This window comes from Bemisia tabaci, chromosome 2, assembly GCF_918797505.1.
Source record: "Bemisia tabaci chromosome 2, PGI_BMITA_v3".
NCBI classification, from domain to species: Eukaryota; Metazoa; Arthropoda; class Insecta; order Hemiptera; family Aleyrodidae; genus Bemisia; species Bemisia tabaci.
In genome coordinates, this window is record NC_092794.1 from 50,974,427 (window position 1) to 51,000,584 (window position 26,158).

General features: G+C 39.7%; 3 protein-coding genes and 1 long non-coding RNA gene across 4 annotated transcripts in view; 3 read left to right on the forward strand and 1 right to left on the reverse strand.

Annotated features, from left to right (window-relative positions):
- The window catches only part of LOC140224119 (uncharacterized), a 643,754-nt gene that overhangs the window by 161,089 nt on the left and 456,507 nt on the right, over positions 1-26,158 (forward strand). The gene's annotated exons all lie outside the window — the stretch shown is intronic.
- Positions 7-4,122, forward strand: LOC109039481 (ribitol-5-phosphate xylosyltransferase 1). Its single transcript, XM_019054969.2, has 4 exons — positions 7-255; positions 1,359-1,866; positions 2,342-2,512; positions 2,742-4,122. Exons 1-4 carry the CDS (start codon positions 147-149, stop codon positions 3,154-3,156), a joined length of 1,203 nt encoding a protein of 400 aa, XP_018910514.1. The 5' UTR covers positions 7-146; the 3' UTR covers positions 3,157-4,122.
- On the reverse strand, positions 4,210-9,480 carry EMC3 (ER membrane protein complex subunit 3). The gene is made up of 5 exons (XM_019054970.2): positions 9,107-9,480; positions 7,798-7,898; positions 7,151-7,306; positions 6,297-6,458; positions 4,210-4,976 (listed from the first exon to the last, which is right to left on the reverse strand). Exons 1-5 carry the CDS (start codon positions 9,253-9,255, stop codon positions 4,774-4,776), a joined length of 771 nt encoding a protein of 256 aa, XP_018910515.1. The 5' UTR covers positions 9,256-9,480; the 3' UTR covers positions 4,210-4,773.
- LOC109039508 (ankyrin repeat domain-containing protein 61) overlaps positions 13,839-26,158 on the forward strand; it is a 41,013-nt gene continuing 28,693 nt past the window's right edge. The window contains exon 1 of the mRNA XM_019055007.2: positions 13,839-14,019. The gene's annotated coding sequence lies outside the window, so the exon portion shown is untranslated. The remainder of the gene's footprint in view (positions 14,020-26,158) is intronic.

The following is a 26,158-nucleotide window of genomic DNA, read 5'->3' on the forward strand; positions in this document are numbered from 1 at the left end:
TGTTTACAATGGTTTTCAGAAATTGGTGTTGATGAGTTGATAACACTTTTTCTTATCTTTTTTACCTTGTTTTAAATATGTTTATAAAATTTAATGTCCAATAACTTATGCGTTTCATGAGCTAATAACGCTAGTGATGAATTTAAATGTTTAAAAAATCAGCCATGAATTGTAGAATCATCTTATACCTCTACTTCCTATGCATCATCTCACTTCTAGTTTCTCTTTGCTTGTTCCTAAATTCAAGCAAACACAGTTAGTATTAATTTACTTCTTGGTTTTACATTTTGTTATCAATTGTCATGTCATTCACTGTGTTTCCCTGTCCTCTTAGTCAAACATTTAATGGGTAATGTATCAGATTTTGAACCAGTATTCCTTCAAACAAGCAAATTTTTCTCGGAGGAAAACCAGTACTCATATTGGGCAGCAATCTTGGGTTGTGACTACTAAGTTCTTGTCCCACCTTTACTCATGGAGGCAAATAAATTTATGATTGCAGAATTCTATCAAAGAATTTTCATTGTAACCAGACTCTTCCCTTGTAATTTTTCGCCAAGTGATGCTTGGCTCTTTCATTCGTAATTCTTTGAAATACAAAAGGAAATTTTGAAACACCCCTGTTGATACACATTTTTTTCAAATGTTGTCATTATAGCCTCAACATTCTGTCCGTACTTTGTACATCAGATGCTGATTCCAAAAAAAAAAAAAAAAAAAAAAAAAAAAAATAATGAAAAGAAAACTTGAGTAACATATTATAACTCTCTCAACATCAAATTTGATGCATGTTTAGGTCAATCAGTCATGTTCATTCAGTTCATGTTCAGTATTCTTGAAATTGAAGTAAGAAGGAAGTAAGTAAGGGAGTAAGTATGCACCGGATATTTTTACAAAATTGATATGGTGCTAAATCATTCTATGTTTCTCGTTGCCCAATCACACTGTGAGTGTCAATCTCTAAAATGCTATAGATCTTACCTAATTTTATCTGCTTTCAACTTGAAGGCCCAGAAGTTAGGCTCCAAATAAAATTTTTCTTAAACATTAAGTGGACTGCGCCAAGTAGAAAGGAACCAAGCCACATCCGCTATTGCCAAATTTATTTTGGCAATTTCACGTTTTCATGAAAACGATCTTAAAAATTTTTTTTTTAAAAATTTCAGTGAGTTTTCTGGGAATCACAAAGCGAAGTCATCAAAATTTTCGGAAGGATTGCACAAACGTTCTCTTTTTTTTAAAAATTAAATTGCGCAGTTAGATTTGGCCATAGCTGATGTGGCTTGGTTCCCTCTTGCTAAACGCAAACCCAGTGTGATGTGGAAAATTGATTCTCTTATCTCATAATTCTCTTACAGATTATCAAAATGGGCATAAGAAGCAACCAGACTTTCTTGTGAGGAGGGATCCAGAAGCTGCTCATGAAAATGAAGTTTTCATTTTATCAAAAGCGAACATTGGCCAGTTTGTCTGGCACCATGTTTTAAACGCAAGCAGTTACTTTATACGGCACCGGATGTGGCAGATGGGAAGTCTCGATTTTGATGGAGTCTCCTATAAATTTTATGCTGGACCTGGCCTCATTCAGACCACCGCTCCAAAACAAATTGAACGTCTAATTTTAATTCTAAACGGCCGGACTGAATCAAAAGTTGCCTCTTCAAAACTTTGGCTAGACTACCTGTCAGTTTTTAAAAATCTTCAAAAAGTGGGAGTAGTACTATTGGGTAATGAAAATTGTGACAATAACTGGATTCTTCCGTACTTGGAATCAAACGGTGGGCCTGTAACGTTTGTGTTCCTGGTTTATGATAGCCCGTTGGTGAATAATCAAGATGTTTTCCAATGGCCACTTGGAGTAGCTGAGTAAGTGTTAGTTCTCACTTGCATTATGTTAAGAAATTTTCAAGATCAGCGGAACCGAAAGAAGGTTCACAATATGATAAGTGAGCCATGTGGCACTGCTTGCTAAACACACTCTCTACACTGATTGGTATTTGGCAGGGGTACCTATCAAGAGTTTTGGACAATCCAAAATTAAGAAACATGGTTAGTAAGCTACAGCATGTCAACTGTGTCATCGAGAAAACACTAATGACAATTTCTTACTCTGACATTCTATTCTTAAGATCAATTTGCCTCAAGAATCAAACCATTTTTTGAAAAAAATAATCAATGAAGCAAGTTCTTATTTCTTGGTAAAAAACAAAAGAAAAAAAGGAGAGGAAAAAAAAAGTTCTTGGCACGAACATTGATTTTTTGCTTAGGAAAGGACTCCTTACTCGTTATTTAGCATAACTTTTTAAGCCATAACCCATGACATTTTGTTTTCATTGTTCAGTTACAGAGGATTTCCAAATGTTAACCCAAGTGATGTGGACATCATCTTGAAGAGACCATTCATTTGTAATTTCATGGGAACTGTTTATGAAGATTCCTCAAGAAAGTTTCTAATGGACATCCTACAGAGCAGTCCTCTAAACAGGAGCATTTATTTGAAAGGGCGTGATAAGTAAGTATTTAATTTGTATTAATTTTTTATTTTTTCCCCGAAAACTCTCAGCCTCAAATCTTAGCTACCAAAAGAAAAAAAAACCAAAATTATGAAATTTTTCAAGGTACTTTAGATCATTGAGAATGCATTCTCTAAATTAGTTCTTTCAAACTTGCATGAGGAATATCTATATTTTTTAACTTCATAAACTAATGCTTTTTTCAATCCCAATATTTCTTGATTTCAGGTGGACAGAGGGTGAATCTACAGAATCAATTAAAAATTATTTAAATGCTTTGAAAAACTCAGACTATACTCTCAATCCTGTCGGTTTGAATTCTGAATGCTATCGAATCTACGAGGCGATGTCTGTTGGCAGCACCCCTGTTATAGAAAACGTTGTGACTCCGGGGAGCTGCTCCCGAGGCAAAGATTCCCCGTTGAGGTTGCTCAAAAAATATAATGCTCCGGTAGTGTACGTCAATGATTGGAGTAACATCATGGATATAATTAGGGATCAATTAAACATCAGTCAGCAGGATTTAATGAACCAGCGAATTAGAATACTGAATTGGTACACAGAATTCAAACGGAAAATGAAGCATCAATTTCATAGAGTTGTAAAATCAAAGTTTGCAATTGCCAATAGTGCATTTATTTGAAAAGACTGAAATTGAATGTTTCGCTAATTTTTAAGTCTACAGTTAAGGAGCATTCATCCTTAAAGACACATTTATAAAATAATTAATCCTTATACGGAACCGAAAAGCAGAATTGTTCTTTCTGAGAGCTCAGAAATTTTATTTTTCTCTCCTAATTGCTTTTAAAGATGCGTTGTCAAACCCAACAATGCCAGACAGAAATTACCTGATGGCCATCAAGTGATGAGTAAAATGTTTTTTAACTCCTATGGATTTGCCAGATTGCCAAGGTAGCTGCCCTACAAATTACTCAACAACCCTTGAAGGTTAGAAATGTTTGCCATTTGCAAAGCTTTTGAATTAGTACTTTATTATTGTTACCATTTTATTGTTGATGTCATGCTGATGCATCGGTCAGCAATGTTGAGATGGCATCAATGGCAGCCATTCTTGTTTGGTTTAACAATGTATCTTAGGTGCACTTTCTTGATGCTAACACAAAAGCACTATGCGAAGCTCTTCAATGCCCACTTTCCTGAATTTTAATAAATTGAAACCGGTAACTACTTAAGTAGGTTTTTTATAATGATCTTTTTTACTCTACATAATAAGTTGACTTTTGCTTTGTTCTTAATAGTCTACATTACAAAAATGAAGCTTCACTCCTCTTTTTCCAAATGAATTATGTGCCAAATTTTGAGAGACACTGTGACAATTGAAGTTTATCTCTTGTGGGTTGTGAAAAATCAGAAATTATCTAGTCCTCCTTCATTAATGCAATTTTGATCTAAAACAATGATTGCAATATTAATTTTGTACTTCAAATCAATTATTGTTACTATACTCAACAGTATTTTCTCTTTTAGTCAGTACTGTAACTAAATTATTTATTTTACTGTGATAAGCAGTCATTGAAGTTGACTGTCATTTTGTACGAAAAGATTGACTGCCTAAAACCTGATTACAATAAAAAAGTTTCGACTAAAATGTCTACTGCCGGTTCTTGACCTAATTCCTCTCAGTCAGTATGCCAGCTAATGAATTTTACTGCAAGCCAAAAAAGAAAAAAAAAACTTTGTGTTTTCTTAATTAACATATTATTTTAAACTTGTACAACAAAAACTTTACAAAATGTTCTAAAAAACCTTAACCATAAATCAAAACAGAATACTGGAGAACAAAAATTGAGAAGTGCTCTATTATAGACAGTGTTAAGTTTTGCATTATTAATGATGATACTTAATGATTTTCTTTTGAGCTGCAAGTACATGTAAAAAAAACGCTTCTCGTGTCACATTCATTTGATTTTGAACATTTAAATTTTTTTAGTGATGGAAACTTTTCAATTCCACAAGAATTAGTTTCTATCTTTTTAGGAAATGCAAAAATGTACGATGTTATACATCTACAAGTAGCGTACTTCAATAAGGACCAAGAAAAAGGAATTTTCATTCCTGGAAGCTTGGACCCTTTGACTTCCGAACAATAAATTCTATTACAACTTTTCAAATTTTTTTGCAATTTCAAGATTGTGCCTTGAATAATAAAAATGCAGAAAGTAAAACAAATGTTTCAAGTCTATATGAAATAAATTATGTCAACAAGAGGCTTTGAAATAAAAACAAAGGTTATGTTTTCTCACATATGATTCTGTTCCTCCGCTGTTTCAAATTTAAAATCAGCACTTTCGAGCAGTTCTGCTTCAATGTTGCTTAAAGTCCATGAATGCTCACAGATCTCAAGGGCTTCCCACTCAGCTTTGAAAGCTGCTTTGGGATCCAGGGGCATAGCCATTGCAGCTCCTGACATTTGGTCTTGGGTAATTTTTGATTGGTCGGCAGCTGTCATGCAGAAAAAGAAAAAAAAATTAAACATCAAGAATTTATTACTGATAACAGATGCAATGTTTATTGTAGGGTCGCGAGAGAGTAACCTCTGACCTTGTAGGCATGCTGCCCGGTTACTGTTCCTAAAAGGGTTGTAGAAACATTACAACAAAATTGCCGCAACTTTTTCGTCAACCATTACTACGCAGGATTACATGAGCATACAGATGAAATGTTTGTAAAAGATCATTTTGTAGTAACAATTCATTTCAATGGGCCCTTGAGCAAGGTATGAAATAAAGCACTTCGTAAAAAGCTTTCCCTCTGAAATTTTTATAGGAAAATGAATCACACAACGTGAAGTTAGGAGATTGACTCTCAAACAAGATATAATTTTTTACGAGTTACAATGGTTGAAAGGGAACAAGTGCGAAGGACATAAATTGTATAATCTGACTTCTTCCACTTGAGCTTTGTTAAAAATCTAGTTAATATCTCGTTCAAAGGTAGATTTCCAAACTTCCAGCTATGTGAAGTGCTTTCTACAAAGAACTTAAAAGAGGACACGTGCTGTTTTTTTCTAGTTCAAATCTTAACTAGTGGTCCATCACATTGAATGAGTCATCACTCAGTCATTACATTGAAGAGGTTTTTGACACTCTACATTACCTGCGACATGACAAAATTGCTTTTTGAAAGAGAAAAGGCGATTTGAAAATATCAAAAGCCACACTAGCAACTGCAAGCTAAGTTCTCTCTGCCCTGATAGTAATTTGTAAAAATTTCGGATGGAATTGTGAAAATTTTAATTTTCAAGTACTAGGGTCAGTAGATCCCACTAGATACTGGACCGCCTGTAGACCCTTTGAATTTCAGGTTGAAAAAAAGGGGTTTAAAGTTAACCAATCACGAATATAAAATTTCCTCAGCATTTGGCTGATCCTAGAAGACGTTAAATGCAATTTTTAGGGGTTTTGGTGAAATTTTTAAACAACGCCAAAAACAAAAAGAATGCAGCCAGAACCCCCAATAAATTGCATCAAACTTTTTTCAGGATCAGCTGAATGATGGGGAAATTTTACTTTTGTAATTGGTCAACTTTGAATCTTTGTTTAGATCTGACAGTTCAAAGTGTCCGTAGTGGGTCCACTGACTGTATATCCCTCCCATTAGCAAATACAGGATACCTCTTTTATGTTCACAAGTTATGCTGTGAATAAACTATTGAGTGCCAGGGACAAGAGGTTATTGAAGTACCCATAAAAGGGCGAGGGAGAGCTTAAGGTTAGTTCCTCCCATCATTCAAGGAAGAGAGAGAAAAAATGTAAGACTCACCATTATTTTCTCCTAATACAAGAGCGTAGATACTTCTGAGACCAAAAACATTCAGAAAATACCAAGAAGCAGAGGATACCCAGGCTGCATCAAGAGATACTAATTCCACTCCTCTTTGTAACATAGGTTTGAATCGGAGAGTTAGAGGGAATGGTACCTTGGCTGCAAAAATAAATTAGAAATTTTGTCATGAGCATATCGAATGTTTCAACAAAAAATGTATGATAAAATGGAAATTGCATTCAGTTAAAAACAGAAAGTATAAAAAATTAACAACTTTCTCTTACTTTTGCATCTAAATTGAGATTTGATCCTTGGATCCCTAAAATTGGACCTGTATTTTTCAGAAAATAGTAAAACCAAGAAAAAGCTGTTCCTCGGCAGGACAGCATCGTCCAGTCTGAGGCCTCAAATGTTGAAAATGCACTTAATGTGCGCCATCAGTTACTTCCAAAAATTATAGGCCCAGCAAAAAAAAAAAACTCCTGGCTCCATTTTCTTGAGGAATTGATGTTTAAATCCCCCCATTTACTAAACAGCCTTCCAAGTCTATTCCTGCGGTCAATCTACATATAATCTTCTTACATCCAGTCCCAGGTGACCCTTGCTCAAGACCTTCAAACTCAGGTCACCTGGCCGGAAACCAAACCTAGTGTCTCCTGATCATGGGGCTAGCACCAGAACCCATACACTATTTTTTTTTCTCTTTTTCTTTTCTTCATTAATAAAGTAGGTGACTACAGAAAAGTATTAACCTAATTATGCTAGTTTGAAAATTTAATACACTGTAGAAGGTCGATTTAATTGCTAAAGATTGACTGACAAAGGTTGTTGGAATTAATAAAAAAATTTACTTGTGACAAAACCGGAGAACATCCAATTGATCCAGCCTCCTATGATAATCATGGGCAAGACATTAGTCACATTCCCTTTCAGCATATCAACCAGCATACTTGGATCTGTCATAGGGTTCTGCGCTGGAGCTGCTCTAGTTTGAGTTTTGAAGTAACCTGAAAAAAAAATTAAAAAGATATTCATGAAGAATAGGAGAAGACACAGATAAAGCTTTTCTTTCAAAAGTAGCACAAAATGATTACTTATTTGGCACCACAAGAGGCAATGAAAATGTTTTGCTTTATGTTGAAATACTATTACTACAGCTCAAAATGTTTAACTATAACGCATTTTATCAAAAATTTGACAGTTTATAGAGCGCAATCATGATTCTGAGAATTATATTATAAATTAGCAGCTAAATGAAATTTGCGAATCAAAATAAAATATTTGACAAAATTTTAAACAGCATGATGTGTTGACCATCTTGGGAAAATCTTGTGCGTTTCAAAAATTTTGGAGGCCTAGAACTGTTTGCACCCCTATTTTTTAACCCGGCATTTTTGATAGCTTACTGGAAATTAATGGAACACCCTTCAAGGAAGGAAAGCACATCCCAACAAGCTGTATCACATTTAACAGAATCATAAAATATTAAATTACTTACCTGTCTCTTCATTATTGAAGAAGTGTCTCCTCATGAGAAATGACTGTTTTGGTAGGTACTTTCCATGTTCTCGTAAAGCTCTAGCTCTCAACATAACTTGGCTATGGACAGAAAATTATCGAATTAGGAATTCCCTTGGTTATAAAGAAAACTAATTTTTTTTTTATTTTCTTATTATTATTATTATTTTTCATATTCACTGCTGTCACCAGCTTTGCTGGGTTGCTTTAAGCCCTCACACAGGGGCAAACAATGCTCCTAGGTATGAGGGCTGTTTGTGGTTTGGGTTGCCGGGTGGTGGTTATTTCACTCCCCCTTGGGGGGTGGCTCGTCACGGACTAGGATACCTGCTTTAGGAACCGAGGCAGGGTAGGTGTCTGGAGGACGCCTGCCTAAAGGTTTCTTTCCTGAGGTGGTAGGCGGTATATTGAGTAGCTTATTGGCTAATCCCATTTTGTTACTTAATCCAGTTTTTTTTTTTAATTTTTACTTTTTTTCTGAGATCGAAAACTTCTGCGATTAATACACCATTAGACACAGGGAAATACTTAAAAAGTACAGGTATCATAGGGTACTGCAATAAAACTTGCACCATTTCCCTGGAAATTGTAATGGGTCAGTTGCATAATAATTTTGCAGCTTATCTGATGGCTTTACTAAAGGTAAAGTTTTATGAAAAACCAAAAAAAGTCTTAAGAGAGTTTGAAAAAATGCTTTTAAAGGGAGAGAACACCAATTAATATCCCACCGATCAGAGGGCAACGGTGGTGACGATGCAACTAGGCCATGATTTTGGCTCGTTCAAAACTTGTAATGGCTCTTTTTCACATTTGATAAAGAGACTTAGAAATTTCAGACTTATTCAGGGGATGGTTCTCGCATGCATGAAACATAAACTGACCATAAAAATGAACATAGAAGTGTTGGAACACCATATAGACAAAATAGGTATGTTCCTTCGTGCCGGAGACGATCAGTAGAGAAGAGTTCATTCAATTACACTCAGAATTTGAATCCTTTCAATAACAGGATACTTAAATTTGGCTCGTAATTTGGACGAGCTTCATACTTGGCAAGTTTGAGCTTTCTTTGAAACAAATAAAATTGTAAAATGTCCATCTTCATCTGTGGAGACGCCTCCTTCCTAAGTTGATTAGTTGCATCGTTAAGAGATTGCTAGGTTCCGGCGAAGTGCGACATAACTTACATTGACACAAACTGGTTTTGAGACCCAAAATTGATCGATAAAAGCTCTGAAATAAAGAAACTTTGACATTGAAGGGTGGTACGGGCAAACAGTGACACATACCTGTCTTGAATCTGCGTGATTTCTGCTTTCTTCTGAGTTGTGATAAGAAGCGAGACATAGTGCCTCACAATTCCCACCAAGAAAGTAATGACTACGATGGGTAAAAATACCCAACAACGAATGTTGGGATCTAAAAGCAATTCAGCCATCCGTCAGTTGATGATTAGCTCTGGTTTATTGAGGAACTGTTCATTCTCTTCAAAGTACCTACAAGTATGTAATTAGAAGGAAAATAAAACTATATGTATGACATGCTGGAAATATATATAGCACTTAAAGAACTGAAGAGAAAAGGCTAATTAATAAATTGATAACCGATCACACAATCAATTTCGATCGGCTCGCCCCGTAATCAATCAATATCAATATAAACACATAACCTCACAATTTTGGTACGGTTTTTGTTGTTAGTCGGTGGCATCACCCATCCATTAGCGCGCGCGGGAAACGGAGATTTTTTCAAATCTGCGGCAAAATCCCAAAAACTATGACAGAGCGCAGGGGAGAATTTCATGAGCCGCCTTACGCCGTCCGCGGAGCGCGCACTGGCGCCTACAAACCTAAGGGGATACTTCAAGCATTGCGCAATGCGTACATGGCGCCTACAAACCTAGGGGATACTTCAAGCATTGCGCAATGCGTTAAGTCCGTGAAGTGTCCCTTTAGGTTTGTAGGCGCCAATGTGCGCTTCGAGCTGGCAGCACGCTGTACCGCAGCGTGTCATAAACTTGCCCACAATTAATAAGTCAGGTTGTTAAAATCTTTGCAATTAGCGACTCAAAAAACAATAGTTACGAAACTTTCGTGATCTTCCAGTCATTTTCCGACTTATTTCTTCCTATTTCTTGAGCTCTGGACCATTGAGCAACGCGGGGGCGGCTCATGAAACTCTCCTCTGTGCTCAATCGCAAAAACTACGCGCGGAGGCAGATTCCTCTTTGCCTCAATCCCTGAAAATTTAGATAGCCTAGAGCATTGTTGTGTGTGCTATTCCTTGACGTCTAAGGACAATAAATAGGGACTAGATTTAACTCTTTTTATGGGGCCGCTCATAAAATACGTGACGCTAAATTTTGGATTATTCGCAACCCCCCCCCCCCCCCCCCCGTCCCTTATTTCGCTTGTGTGCCGCGAGTCCATTTCCCTTAACTCGTAAACAAAACAGCGTGACACATTCCACCCTCGGCCTACTCCAACGTTACGTATTTCATGAAAGAAATTAGAAAAAAAATCACTACTGACCATAGACAACGAGAGAACTTGTGATTGTTTCACTTTGTTGTTATCTAATCTAAAGAGTAATGAAAAGGTGGTGAAAGTGAAATTACCAACCTACGTTTATGACTCGTACTGCGACCTTCCTGCGAATCTCCTGCCACATTTTACTATCCAAAGAGGGACTGATTATCGTTCTTGCTCAACATATTGTTTGTTTTTCTTCGTTTTTTGTGGATATATTCCCTAGGAATTTCGCGCGAAAAAGTTTAGACTCACGAAAGGATGAAAAACGAGTGAAAAATTTCAAACCGAAAAATTTACTGTATGAGAGGTCCGTGATTTGGTATTTCCGCCACCGCTGTAGTTATTTAGCATCGCGCCGGCACGGCGCGCAGCGCAACATGCGCACTGCGCGTATTTCGGTGCGAGCGAGGAAAAACTAGAGCGCCTTCAAGTTTTTTCATGCAACACGCGCGTCCATGGAGCACGAATAGTCGCATCCAGGCGCCGTGATGAACTTGGTCTCCTTCCGCGCATTCATAGATTGCGGGGGAGAACGGAGAATAATTTGATAATTAAGGTGAAATTACCAAACCACGTATCTTGAATCGCGACGTTACACAACTCCTGTCAAATTTTACTGAACAATTTTACTAAAAAAAATTAAATTAATAAACTTAAATTCAAAATTTCGTGATTTTCCCGTTGAAAAATGCTACTTAGGTAGCCTAACTAATAGCAACCGGCGAGAGACCCTATAAAGTCCATCATTTTCCCCCATAGGGCATAACAACCACCCGCTTCAACCGATGGGATCGCTCCGTTTTACCTTTGTCTCCTATGTCTATCGCTTTGTCCATCAATTTCAATAATCAGCCTGCTGGCGGGGCTTTCTTTCTGTTGCCGTAGCCGAGTAGCAGCCCCAAAAAAGGAGTGGAAAGGGGGAGGCAAATAAAGAGACCGCTCTTCCCGTCCATTCAGTGGCGTGGCGTGCATTGCGATATATCGATAGATTTGCCATTCAAACCTATGGAAAAGGATCTATAAACAGGGTGTTTGCAACGAACACCTTGATAACCGATCCTTTACCATAGCTTCAAGGGGAGAAATTTCGATAATCGATCATTCACGCCTCGCCACTGCGTTTGTTGCAAAACCAGAGAAAGTGGGCATAAAGATGGTTTTGTATTCTGCCGTTCTAAGGAAAAACGTCGTATGATCATTCGAGAGTTGTCAGATTTCCTTTGATAAAATAATTATTTTTTAGGACAGTTATGAATATTTTTCCTTGAAATTTTCAGGCGCTTAACATGAAATGGCGAACAAAATTATCTGAACAAATGGAAGGAAAACACTCATAGGGTTACCAGGAAATTCGTGTTACACTAAAGGAATTTTGGCAACGCGTAAAGATTCATACGGCGTTTTTTCCTTAGCACATCAGTATTTGACTTGTCTTTTGGTGGGTCTCGTTGCATTTTCCTGCTCAATAAGAATTAACAATGAAAACACGATTCTGCGCTTTATGGGACTGGCTCGTTTCCGACCTCTGACGTGAGGGCATATCTCAATTTCCATGTGAGTCCTGTTTTACATGTAAATACATGCTTTCTGGGGCTCATGCAAAATCGAGATGCGCCCTTACGTCAGAGGAGCGACAATTTGGCACTGACCGCGGAAAACGAGGGGCGTCCGACAGAGACAAATGACAGGTGGGAACTCTCACTTTCGCGGCGCACGCATCATAAAACCTCTTAAATCACCTCCTTGTTGAATGCTGTTTAACGTGATTTGGAAATTGTTTAGCGAACAACGCGCGGTTTGATAAGCGCGTCGGGCGGGGAAAAAGACCTTAAGAAAGTAATAAAAAGTATTCAAAATTTTAAGTTTTATTTTGGGAAGTAGACGACAAAGTAATATATTTTGGGTTCATTCCATTTGTAAAATTTTTTTCCGCTTAAATTTACCAAATTTTTTGGTTGAAAAAATTCAACTCCCCGAACCGAACCCGTTGAATCGAACCCGGATTACGTGTAGTTGATAATCCAATAATCCATCTCTCGTTTAGTAGTCACGCTGTTTTTATCGGCGCTTTTCTTGTATAAATATAGGTAACTTTTGATAGAATCATATCAACTTATTCAAATTTTTATTGATATAAAGGTTGAGTTCAGATTTGGGGTCAAGCACAATTACCATTCAACAATAAACGGTAAATAACGTAAAAGCTGCCTGAACGGCGCTGTTTTTCATTTTATTCCCCTTACCCGAAAAGAAGATGAAAAGAGGAACGAGGAGAAGAAGAAGAAAAAAGAGAAAGAAGAAGATGAAGAAACGCTCAAATGCAGCTTTCTACCATACCGGCAGAGGATACTTTAACGTCATTTCAGTTCGCCTTCAATTTTTAGTGTAGGCAACACACGCTCCTATGTGATCGAATAGTGGTATCATCTTGAAATGGCATCGCTTCCTCGGAGTTAAAGAAAACAGTTTTCTACCAAACCGGAAGAGGTTACACTTTAACGCCGTTTCAGTTCGCCTTCAATTTTTAGTACAGGTAACACATGTTGCTGTTTTAGTTGTGTTCTTTTTTCTCTTCTTCTGCCTCCTCTTTTTCTCCTTCCTTTCTTTCCTCTCCATCTTCGTTGTCCTCTTTTCCCTCTTAAATTATTCTCCTTGTTTTCATTCTACTTCTTCCTTATCATCATCATTTTTCCTTGATCCATCCCCTCTTCCTCTTCTTATTTTTCCTCCTCTTACCGTTCAGACCCTCCTCTCCACCCTCTTCTAGTTCTTCCTCCTTTTCTCGTACTTGGATTCTTCCCATGCAGATAGATGCTTTTACGTACGAGCTAGAGATAATACTTCGTAATTGCAAATTGTAACCCAAATCGTCGTTCTCTTCACGAAAGAACGTGACTACATTTCAATGTTGCCAAATTTCCCCTTGCAAATTGTATTTTTACTAAAAATTTCTTTGGAATTTCTAACCGAAAATTTCACTGATTTTCCTCTGATCTCGTGCAAAAATCAGAAAAAATTCTGGACAAAAATTACACCGGTATATTACCATATCCACGTAAAAAATTGAATTTTTGAGTCAATTTTACAACCTTCGAAAGGAGTTACGTTTCTCCGTCCGAAAAACGACGAAATGTGTCATGCAAATCTATATTGGAGATACGAGGTTTTTGCAATAGACGGGAGAATAGGCAAGGGCTCTTTGTTAGCGGCGACCTTGGGTCGGAGTGATGACTTTTCGCTGGTTAATGGTCCCCGAATTTCTCGGGTTCTCACGCGAGGTCCTTGAAGAGGAGCCATCCGAGAAAGCTCCGGCTCCCAAACCACGCATCTGCATGCGGGTTCCCACTCCAGTTACGAGGTTCTTGCCCAGGGGACAGCACCGCGGTCGGGAGGTAAGGGACCTAGGTTCATACGTTCTTATGCTCCGGGCCCTGGCAGCTCCCCCCTGCCAAAATCTTGGCGGCTATAATTAGCAGGCGTAGATCCGTCTGCTCGATGCAGATCCGCTTCAAACCTCGAAGTGTTTCGACCCGAGAAACAAGTTCGCTTTGTTGCTGTGTTCTGCTCCCGAGCTTTTTATTATTGTTTTTATTAAATTGTGTGTGCGCATTCGGATATCCTGCAGATCGCCCCGGCCGGAACTAAAACTGAACGTTGAGTCTGGCTTTAAGGTAAAGCTCTACTTGCAACTCTTCCAGAGTCGCTGAAATTAGTTTTTCTTGGGAGGGATGTGAAGGGGGTCCTTTGTTTAGTGATGCCTCCGGTGTACTCACTAAAGAGTAGATGCGTTTTCTGCAAACAGCGCATAGCACAGTGCGATGATAATATTGAAATAAAATTGTGATTTAATGATTTACCATTGCTATTTTTTACCATGAAATTGCGATATTTTTGCATAGTTTGGTTAATGAATAAGGAGTTTAAACACAACGAGGAAGATGAGATTCATGTGGAAAGAAAGGCAATTTGCAATACAGTGAAAAAGCGTATTGCAATACATTTCAATGAAGAGGGTTCCTTCAATCAATAGATAGGCAACATTGACAACACTCTAGTGCAGTGATAATAATTGTATCGTGTTACTACAATGTACTGCGCCACTTAAAACATGTTGCGAAAATACTGTTTTCCCGAAGACGATTGGGAGTGAATTCTATTACATGTATCATTTAAAAATTGTCAGTCACGGACTATCGTGAGAAAATAAGGCTTGTACCGTAATCTGGACAATGCAAGACACAAATATAGGCAGTCAAATTGATCACTATTGATTGATGCACAGCCGGTGTTTCCTGGCCTGCCTAAAAAAATTGAGAGGAAAGCAAAATTTGCGCATTTCTCGGCTTCCTCTACGTTTTGGATTGGACAACGGCACTAAAGGAAGCACTTTTTCCGGAAAGAAATTTATCGTTACTTTCATGATGTGTATTTCTTTATCGGATACCTTTTCTGTATGGAGGATAATGTGCGACTCAATTCGAAATTGAAGGCGGAATGGCAATATATGTAACCTTCTCCCTTCATTCGTGGGCTTCCAGTAAGCTCTGTCGCTTCTGAGGATTTTGTCGAAGGATGCCACCATTTTATTACGATTACATTTTGGAAAGTTTGTGACGAGGGTCTGGCGTCTGGCCTCCAATGGAAATGAAATTTTTGAATCTAGGTCGGTTCCGTGATGAAAATTTCTGATGGCTTTTCAATCTTTGGGTCGCTCTTTCGATTGAAGGACAACATAGGAGGAAAATTTCCGAACGATCGAGGTTAGGTACCTGATTTATAGAGGACGATGCCTGGTTTGGCCTGGTACACGACTGTGTCGTTCTTCCAGAAAATAATTTTGAGAAGAGGGTTTCTCATCACTGTTTGATCTGTTTCGCCCGAAAATGAAGAGCGCGATAGATTCAGGTCCCCTTCCTATTTTCCTAAAAAATATGTTCCATTTGTTTGGAGCCATTTTAAACAGGCGCATTTGATTTGCGCATATTGATAGGTGAATATTCATATAATGGGCAAACGTTAAGCTATTTGTCGCGCATGACCTTATGAATTCAAATGAAACACCATTCGAGCCAATGGGAGAGTCAAGTTTGTCACAGAATCGAATTTTGATGGTCAAATTGAAAATATCCTTTCAATCGTCATTTTCTGGGTCCAATAAAGAAAATACTCCCGGTAAAAAACACTGTGGAAGAAGTTAAGTATCCGCTGCGTTTAGTCTGAAACAAGCGTTAATGCATGCATAAGTACTGATACTTCCTCTTACATACCGTCAGTGATACAGGTAGAGCAACGCAACAAGCAACAAGTGATATTATCACTTACTGTGATTAAATGGGAAAAAGAATGGTTAACGACTGTTTATGTATATGCTCCGGTCGCAAATCTGTTAGCAACATTGATTTTTCACCATTTGAACCTGTGGAAATTAATCGATATTCCGATAAGAATCAATTACTTAACATAAGTTTAAATTGAGAGAATACCATTTCGCCAACTTAAGGTTAGCGACTTAACAGTTTCATCAGTGATATAACTAGAGAGACAAAACCTAGGCACTGCCATCATTTTCAATCCGTATGAAGTTGGAGGGAAACACGGTATACATGAACGCGACAAGGAACGTCATCTACCGCGGTGGCGTCGTTTTTATCGTTTGTTTTGGTCTGATTAAGTAAGCTGTTCCTAATTCTAACGGGATTTCAAAAGTTTTACATGGTCTCGTTTAGTGATCCATACATAAAAGAAATAGGAAAATTTTATTTATTACTTTTCTTTACGTAATTAATTAAAGAATATGAAACTGCCGGTTTCCCCATAGACGAGTTCTGGCGGATACGGCTCGGGTACAATGACTTCATAATTTTTGGTCTTGTGCGCGTTATTTCGGTGTTGGCAACGTGCCTACATGATGTAGTTTGATTGACAAGCTTATGCTTTGTGTCTGACTTTCTCGCAAAAGCGGAGCAACAGCCGAACTCTTTGCCTCAACCGTGAGTCATTTTTTCTAAGGAACAAGGCTCGGACGAAATTGGGTTTTTAAGTGAACCAAATAGACAGATTCGGTGACTAGGTGCGTCATTCGATAATCGATATATGCGATGGTTCCTCCCAGAATAAATTATATGTTTTAATATCGACAGTTTTCCCGCGCTTTTATAAAACGACCAAAAAGCGAATGAAGTAGCCACTAGATCATTATTCATTGTCGCAAAGTTTACTCTTCGGCTATGGCTTTTTGGGCGATCGTTTTGCCTTTAACCGGGATAGGATAAATTTCCTTGATTTTGATCGATCTTTTTTTCTGCTGAATATTTAGCTACTATTCCGATTGGACTTACACCTAAAAACGCACTACACCTAACCTAGCTACACCTAACCCCTACCCGGACTATCTATATCGGACTGTATCGGAATGTTGTGTATGTTGCCCATCTTCCAATTGAAGGGGCACTTCCTATTGCAATTCGTTGCACTAAAATTGAAATAATTTGCAACTCTTCGTTGCATTGCAAATTGCCTACCTTTCTGACTTATTTATCTCATCTTGCTGATTATTCAAACTCAGCATTTATTGACCAAATGATGTGAAGTTATTGCAATTCCTTCACTTCATTCCGCAAATTTTATTATATCATTCGCATCGCACTGTACTTGGGTTCCTGCATCTAACACAGGGTCAAGTCACTCGTCAAGTAACCGGCTGGCTTCAGTCCAGACCAGACCCGACGGTAAAAGGGGGGGGGGAAGCCCCCCTCTAAATGGCTTCAAATTCAAAATCAAGGGATTAAGAAAACTAACTATTAATTATCCTCCTAGCTCCGACACGAGTTACACGATTTTTCATGGAGATACACGAACGGCACGAATTCCAACGCGGTAGCGCGAACAAAAAAAGCTCGGCTGGCATGGTGACTCTGTGCGAAGTTAGGAGGAAATCTTTCGCCGACGACAGCCTCCTCGAAAACGACCTCGAGTTAGCGAAGAGTTTCACAAGAGAGGGTGAGTTGCCATCGGTTCTCGAGCAAGGGAAAGGAGAAAAAGTCGCCCGAAAGGCAGCGGCTTAATTTGGATGCTATTTTCATTATTTGTTTGCCCTTGGTATTATAAACATGAAATTTGGCTTGGGACCAAAGCGATCACGTGATTACAACAAAGGAGATGCCAAATCATTCGCGCTGCGAAACGCTCGACGCAATGCGGAGAGTAACTTTGAGTAAACTCTTAAAGCGCTTCACTTGGCCGGAACTGAACTACGGTGAAATCTAGCTGATTCTAACCACGGTAAAGGCAACATCCTGGTAAAATCGAAAATTTCTTTGACCCCTCGACACCGTCATAAAGGCCAATGTAAAAAAAAAAACTACGATTGAGAGCAGGAATTCGTGACTCTCATCGCGAAGGATATTGGTTCCAAAAAATTAAAATATAAGATGAGATTTTGAAACACTGCAAAATCGACGAGACTATTTCGCTCAACTCCATCCAATTATGAGGCGCAAAGTATTTAAATCCAACAATTTTGAGACCTGAGTGTGGTAGATGAAAACTGTCGGTAACTTTTTCTCGAAACTGCGTCTTCCGGGATTTCAAACTTAAAATCATCAAGTCTGAGAGTCATTAGTGAGACACACATATGCACTATTTACATTGGGTACTCAACGTGAAACTCGAATGAAAGCAAGGTGGAAGAAACCGAGGGTGTCACTACCGCGGTAGATGACGTCATAGATCGAATTTTTCAAACTGCAATATCTCGATTAATACTAACCGTTGAGAATTTTTGTTTGGACGGATCTTAATATCTTTAGCTGATCGAAAGGAATCAAACATTAAAACACGATTCTGAGATCAGCGCAACTGACCCACTGCAAAATGCAGTCTAATTTTCCCTTTGTCTTCCTTGTATATCGCTTTGTCTATCACTGTCAATAATCAGCTCGCAGATTAGTACTTTTAGGAACGATAGCCAACAATACTTGTTCTTTATAAAAAATGCAGTGGAATTTTCGCGAAATTTCCGCGATGAATCACGGTGCTATGGAGCAAGATGGTGACCCGGAAGGGGGGGGGGGGGCGGCTGGCTTTTCCGAAATTGAAAGAGAGGCAGCGAGCGACCCGTGCGCTCGCTATAACTTGGCGGAGAAGCAGGAGGAGCGAGCGGTGTTAGTGTTATCAACATCACTCGCGAAAATGCAAGCGCGCGGGGCGAACAATAAAGGGGCCTCGAATCGAATTAAATCGAAACTTTCAGTAATTTTCAATGCGAAAGCCCGCTCGGTGAAGCGGCGCGGTGCCGTGGTTTCGGCGGCCGGTCGCGGCCGTGGCATGGCGCTACCGCCGCCGCTGCGTTGCCGGATTAACGCGAATTTCATCGATTTATCGACGGAATTAAGCAAACACAGGGCGGCACACAAAGGATCGAGTCAATGAGAGAGGTCGGACATGGTTGAAAAACTTTAAAATCGTACACCTTCAATAATATGAAATGTTGATGTTTTAAAAGTAGTTTCATTGGTTTTCTCGTGAAATTTTCTACACAAGACACCCCTTAAGATTAAATTGTGACGAAAAATTCTACAATTTTTGTCACAAATTTCGTGTCCGACTTGTTCCAAAGACTTGATCCACTGTGCGGCAAGAAATGTATATGTTACCGGCAAACCCCGTTTTTCAGGCAGACCTAGGTCTGCCTAGGCAAACCTAGGTCTGCCTAGGTAGACCTAGGTCTGCCAAGCACCTCGTTTGGCAAACCTAGGATTGCCTGAAAATTTTAGGCAGACCTAGGTTTGCCAAAAGTGATTTTAGGCAAACTAGGTTTGCCAAACGATTTTTTTGGCAAACCCCGTTTCTGATTTCTACCGCTAAAGTGACTTTACCGGAAAACTTTTTCTACCGCTAAAGTGACTTTACCGGAAAACTTTTTCTACCGCTAAAGTGACTTTACCGGAAAACTTTTTCTACCGCTAAAGTGACTTTACCGGAAAACTTTTTCTACCGCTAAAGTGACTTTACCGGAATCTGTAACGATTTCAAATTGTATCTTTTTTCAAATTGTAATTGTAAATTTTGCATTTTTTTTCCAATTTTTTTTGCTACTCAGATTTCTCGTGCCCTGTTTTAAGCACTTGTGATATTATGTTACACTGTTATTCAGCCTCACCTAGAAAATATACGAAATATTGGAAATTTCCGTGGAATATTTCCAGAAGTTTCACAGGCCGGGGAAACACTATAGACACCTGCTAATTCTCCATCAAAGCATATATACTCTGACTCATTCGTAAAAACACTCATATGTATACGGGAGCTGATCATACACGCGTTGAGCCTAAACTAGGCCGGCAATTCTAGTTCCTATAAATGCAAAATGTAGTCCTGTTTTAAACGAACTTTTCAGGGGCTACGTATGCAATTCGCGCTTAAATTCAGGAAACCTTGATCTTTGGCATTCAATTGTCAATGGAATCGGTCCCTGTTGGACGGGCAATAACTCATGAGCCCTGGCATCCTGAGTGATCGACGAAAGCCAGGGCTCGTGGATTTCCGGACAAACGCCCGTCCAGCAGAAACCGATTCAATTATAAATTTCTGAAACTTCCGGAAATATTGCAAGAGAAATTTCATGATTGTAAATTTTATGAAATTTTATCACCCTGAGCAAGCATCGACGATACGCGCGGAAACGGATTCGTCGCCCTTCGCATATCCCTAGATAGAGGTCATAACAAGTTTGACATTTATGAGGATACTCGACATCGTTTTTTGACCGCGGTTTATGACCGTTCACGGACTCGTATTATTGGTCCGTTGAGGCAGAGTTTTCAGTAAAGCCATTTTTGTCGAGGCGGGTCGGAGAATCGGATTTTGAGATGTCGACGGTTGACACTCTCGGAACTCAAAAAAATGTTCCTATTGAACAAAAATTACGGCAGAAATTCGTGTAAAATCAACCAGAAATGAGGGGCTTGGAGGATAAGGCGCATAAGTTGTGGACAACTGCGGACGGATTAATGAAATTAAGCAAGACAAAGACAAATAGTTTTCAGCGAGGGTGGCAGAGCTTCTCGCACCCCTGGTTTCAGCTGCCAGGTGCGCTTTCAGTGGCCGCGTCCAGGCTTCCTCATTGTCCTCGGAATCACATCCTGGGATCGGGAGAAAAAGGAAGCAATATTTATTGCTTGAGCGGTCACTTGGAGCCTGGCCGACTGCGGCCATGCAGAACGCTTCAATTCTCGGTCGGATTTTTAATCAACGGGCACAGGCGTGAGGCTTACGTGCGATCGAGTGTTGGACGTAGGAGTCGGCTAACACATGGTTCATTGACACATCATTGTCGGGATACCGCGCCGGGTCACCTAGTTTCCGGAGTCTTTAGACCGGCCGGCGGGATGAGCGCCCCCCCCCCCTCCCCCCTTGCCCCCTGAATGTAGCCCCCTCCCCGTCCGTCGATACTCCTGACCAAACTTCAACGTGCTGCATCATATGGATAGTCAAAACAGTGCTCTAATTTCCCGGAACTAGTACCAAATTTCGGAAATTTTGAGATTTCCCTAAATTTTTCCGGATCTTTTGAAATTCCCGAAATTTTCCGGATCTTCTGCATTTTCCCGAACTTTCTCGGAACCTTTGAAAAAATTTGAAAAGAATCCTGGAGTTTTGACGGTTATTCAGTCGGAGACATTGGAATAAAAAAGTTCCAAATCCCGGAACTTTTGACGGACATGGAATGGAGGAACTGAGTTAAAACTTAGTATACGCCCGAGGATTGTGCAGGGTGTCTGCTAAAACAGACTGGCAAAAAATCAAAACTTTTACCGAACTTTTTCAGAACTCTTCCGAAAAATGGACGTATGCCTGCCAAACAGAACTGTAGACGAGTGGGTAAGATGGGGTGTGTTCTAAAAAGCTACAAACATTGTAAAAGTGGGCGTGATTCACTTTGAGGAAGAGGAAAAGCAGGATTTTACATTCTACCAAACGGAACCAAGCGCCAACTGAGTGCGGCACTGATGAGCCGTGGACATGGGAAAAGAGCGTTGTGGACAAGACTCATGAGTTAAAGTGCCCCGACCATCGTCCGTGGTCTCGGACGTCACCGCTGACGTCACTGGCGTTTTATAATTCCCATTCATTCTTACGGCCCCCGACTTTCCCGCCTGTCTCTGGTTCCGTTTAGCAAAAATACGTCCAAATGTAGTACTTCCTCATCAGGAAAAAACTTTATTTTGACACATGGATCATGCTCCATGCAGCCAAGTCGTCTTCATGCTTCCTTTTGGCATAAATAGTCCAAATAACACTGCCGTGGTAAGAAAAACCGTGAAGGGGTCGTATATACCCCAAGCGTTGGTACATTCCTCCCGATAAAATATGAATTTTCTGAAAAACTTAGATTCTTTGAAACTCTCGGAGAATTTTGCTCACGATTCAATCTGGCGTTTTTGAAAATATCTAAAGAAAAGTATCCATAACCCTCCTCATAAATCAGTATATTGAAAAATAAGTTACAGGCTATATAGGTATACCGTCCGTTCCGAGCTCAGAGGCCAAAAGTTCCGGGTGCTGAAGCCGTAACTTCGATTCCTCCGGGTGCTACGCCCGGAACTTCCGGCCACTGAGTCCGGAACGCAGACGGTATGTCTATATAGACCGTAAGTATGGCTTCTACGGTCGGAGTTTTTTTTCAATGTGGGAAATCTTGCAACATTCGAATGTTATACGGCGGTTTTCCTTAGCACGGTGGAACAGGTACCCGCACAGGGAGGGGGAAAGAAAGATGGGGGAGGAGTGCTATCATGAGCAGCCGTACGTCGCGGTGACGTGTGAGTGACTGATTGAATAAGGGCTGATCGGTAATGAGCGCATCCCAAATCGAATGCAAAGCGATCGGCTCACAATGGTCAACTCCGTTACTTCCGGTTTCCGCCGGGCGGGGGCCGCGGCCCCTGCGGATATGGATATCGGCGGCGGTGTCACATTGTGCGCTCGAAATGTTCCCACGCGCCACTGACGCGGCGTCAATCACCTACACGGTGTTTGGGGAATGGACCGGTGGACAAGGTACAAATTTAATTTTAAAGCCACCACACTGAACAAAAAATCTCGGTGTATTTACTAAGAAAAAGGTAAAATTACCAAGAATTCAGGGTTCTATTCGATCCCAGTTTTTTCTTGGTAAAATTACCGTTTATGGAATTGGTACTTTTACCGAGAAATCTCGGTAAAGTTATTGAACTTTCTCGGTAATTTTACTGGACCTTGGTAAAAACGCCAATATTTTTTATCGATTGTGGTAGAATTACCGAGATAAAATAGCAAAGTTACCGGGAATTGATTACCAATAAAAGTGGTATTCTTACCTGAAAAAAGCAGTAAAAATACCGGTTTTTAGGTAAGCTTACCAGTCTGTCTTGGTAAAATTACCAATAATTGGTAAAAAAAAGGGAGATGGTAAACGTACCAACGGACCTTGATAAAAACGCCAAGAATTTGTTTTCAGTGTAATTTCTCTCTCGTATTAACTTGGAGGAAGGGATTCAGACTCTGAGGATTGCGGTAAAAAAAAGAAGAAAAAAGGGACAAAAAGCATTCTGTTACATGTTCCTGTACCAAAATTTCACGTAAAACAAGATTCGCGTAACGAGAATTACTGAAACTGAATCCTAACTGAGATATCTAGTGGGAGAAACTTTTTATAAATTAACGTTGTTTTAGAAATGTAACATACAAATTACATATATGGATTTTATGCACATAATTTATAATATTCTGATGATGGGGTAAACCGCGAAATGCATTAGTAACTAATTTTTATGTATCTCAATAAAATATACCTTTGGCTACCTACTTTTATATTTTGAATTATGATTATTTTGATTAGATTCGATTATTAATCGGTTATTGAATTTACCCGAAAATGCGATTGATTAGCTAATCAGAAAACTCTGATTATGCCGATGTGGCAACATGGCCGGGCGAGTCCCCTCCGTCGAGGCGCCACGCGAAGTCAGGATTATGCTGCCGTACTGAGGAAAAACGCCATAAGAACATTCGAATGTTGCCTAATTTCCTCTCAAAATATATTTATTTTTGAGGAAAGTTATGAATATTTTCATTGAAATTCCCAGGCACTGAGGCTCAAATCACGAACAAAATTCTCTAAAAAATTGGGTAAAAGAATGTCTACCAATTTTCAAGAAAATTCTTAATTTGTCTCAGTGAATTTGGCAACGTGTGAGGGCTCATACGGCGTTTTTCCATAACACGGCAGATTATGCTCTGGCCGACCCCGGTTAGTTACGCACCGTTTCAGATTCCATCGGTCCATCGCTCTTCGGACTTAACCCATGCCCGCACCTATTGATGAACGGTGGATTGGCTGGTTTCAACGAGAATAAGCTTGACAGAGACGATGAATTCAAGAGATCATACTTTAACACTCTAAGCAATGTAATTGGGTGAGGCCAAAGCCAAGTTCGGCGTCGGGGGTGGGTCACCCCTACTTTTTGCTACGTGATGATAGATGCGCAACTTGTTGAGCGAAAAATCACATAAAATTCGCCAAATGATGATGGGTGAATTTCGGTGTGAGTTCTTTGCTAGGCGAGTTTTTGCGAATTATATTAGGATTGCCAAATCAACGGGACCCTGGTAAAAATTGGCAATAGGAGCTGCGTTTCAAAATACCACAGGAGTTCTTATGGCCGACTGAAGAGGGCGATAGAAAATCATATGAAAAGTGGGCTGTAGAAAGTGGAAAAAATCATACGGCCGGGCTACACGAAGCGATAAGAAATTATACAGCCGGGCTATAGTTCCTATCGCCGGGCTTTACACTTTATCGCCTGGCTGTTGCTTTTTCGCCATCGGCTATAAAAGGCTATAAGAAATTGTGTAGATATTCTTGTGCTTTGTAAATCCTTAAATTTGTACGTAATCACCTTTACAAAAAGCACATTATATTTTCCTTTACTACATATTTTTTTCATCATTTAAAATGAGAATAATCCATACAGAGTGTGCAAACATTTCAAAGTCATGAGTTGAAAAACGCTGACTCCGCGAGATTAAATATTAGAGCCTAACACAAAGCGGAGCGGCGCGCGGCGCACTGGCGCCTACAAACCTAACAGGGATACTTCACGCATTGCGCAATGCGTGAAGTATCCCTGTTAGGTTTGTAGGCGCCAATGCGCGTTCAGCGCTAGCTGCCCGCCCGACGCGCCGCGCCGCAGCGTACCGCGGCGCTTGAAGCAACTTTTTCACACCAGAGGTATTGCATAGTATCGTACGAAATTGAAGGCGCTCCAACATATTAGGAACGGCAGGCATCCTTCAAAAGTACGGAGTTTTCTTCGCAAATTAAATCAAGATACTGCGGCCCAAAAAGAGAGCGGTAGTCCAAAAACTCACTAAGTCCTAGCATCCGTAATTAGTAACTTTGAGCATACACTTTATCGCCAGGCTGTTCCTTAATCGCTATCGGCTATAAAAGGATATAAGAAATTGTGTTGCCGGCTATAGAAGCTATTGGAAACCTTACAGCCGGCTGTAGGTCTATGGTATTTTGGAACACAGATTCTACTGCCAATTTTTACTAGGGGACTGCATTTTGAAATTATGAAACACGTTTCTAGATAATACATAAAACACTTACTTGCATAGGGAAACTAATGGCACGTATGCTGTTTCTAAAATGAGCCGGAGATTGTAGTTCCTAATTGCAAAATTTAGTCCAATTTTTCAATCAACTCTTTGGTCATGAGTCATCATAAGGCAAATCTGAGCGTTGGCACTCGCGAGTAACTTTTACACTATAGAGAAGATAGTAAAGCGGAGTCTCTAAATGTCTATGATCAATGTCAATGATCTATGCCTATGATTAATGTCTACGACCTGTATCTATGACCTGTGTCTATATGGTATGATCTATGTCTATGATTAATGTCTACGATAAACTGCGATGTTGAACAACCTCGTTGGCGGTGAGGGAACCGAAAATACGGGCCAGTTCATGAGAGTTGGGAGAAAAATGGAATGATCGAAATTATTGCAATTTGTAAAGACATCTTTGAAATCCCATCGAGAAGGGAAAGATGGCAATTTTCTTTCCCTCTAATAAAAGCGCAAACGGGGAGATGACATGACGTCTGTCGAGAAGGAAACAAAACTCAACAGAACTACTCAAGACCTCAATTTACACGACCACTTAAAAGTTTTTTAAAACATCCTGTAGTTGTTTCACGTTTGCTTTGTGCAATTTAAGCATCTACAATGTTAAGAAGATTGAACTCAAGACAAAATATGGGCAACGAGCAGCAACACACATAATTGTCTAACAATGTATTGTGACTTCCACGTGGAAAAGTGCGCTGAAAGATCGTCAATTTGGCGAATATATAACTCAACACACGGATTCTCTTCAGCCCGTGCTAATTGGAGCGATAACTCACATGCAATTTGGCACAACGAGCGCCGATTTGAATGTGAGGATTGGAAAGAACGAGCCCGTGAGCCTTCGTTTTTTCGTATATGCAACCCGGATATCCCTCGAGCGCGTTTAGTTGCATCCCGGCGTTGCTGAGTATTTCGCGTCACCTACCATGCATGATGAGGTGCAGTCAGCACAGTGACGATTCTCCGAGGAGGTAATAATGTTTCTCCTCCATTTAAATGTATGTTAGACCATCGATTCTAGGTGAGGAAGGCTGCTTCACATGGAATCGATATTTTTAATGGACTTGAATAGAGGAGGAATAGCGAGAATTGCTGTGTACCGAGTCGGTAATGTCCGAAAGTAACTTTTGCGCT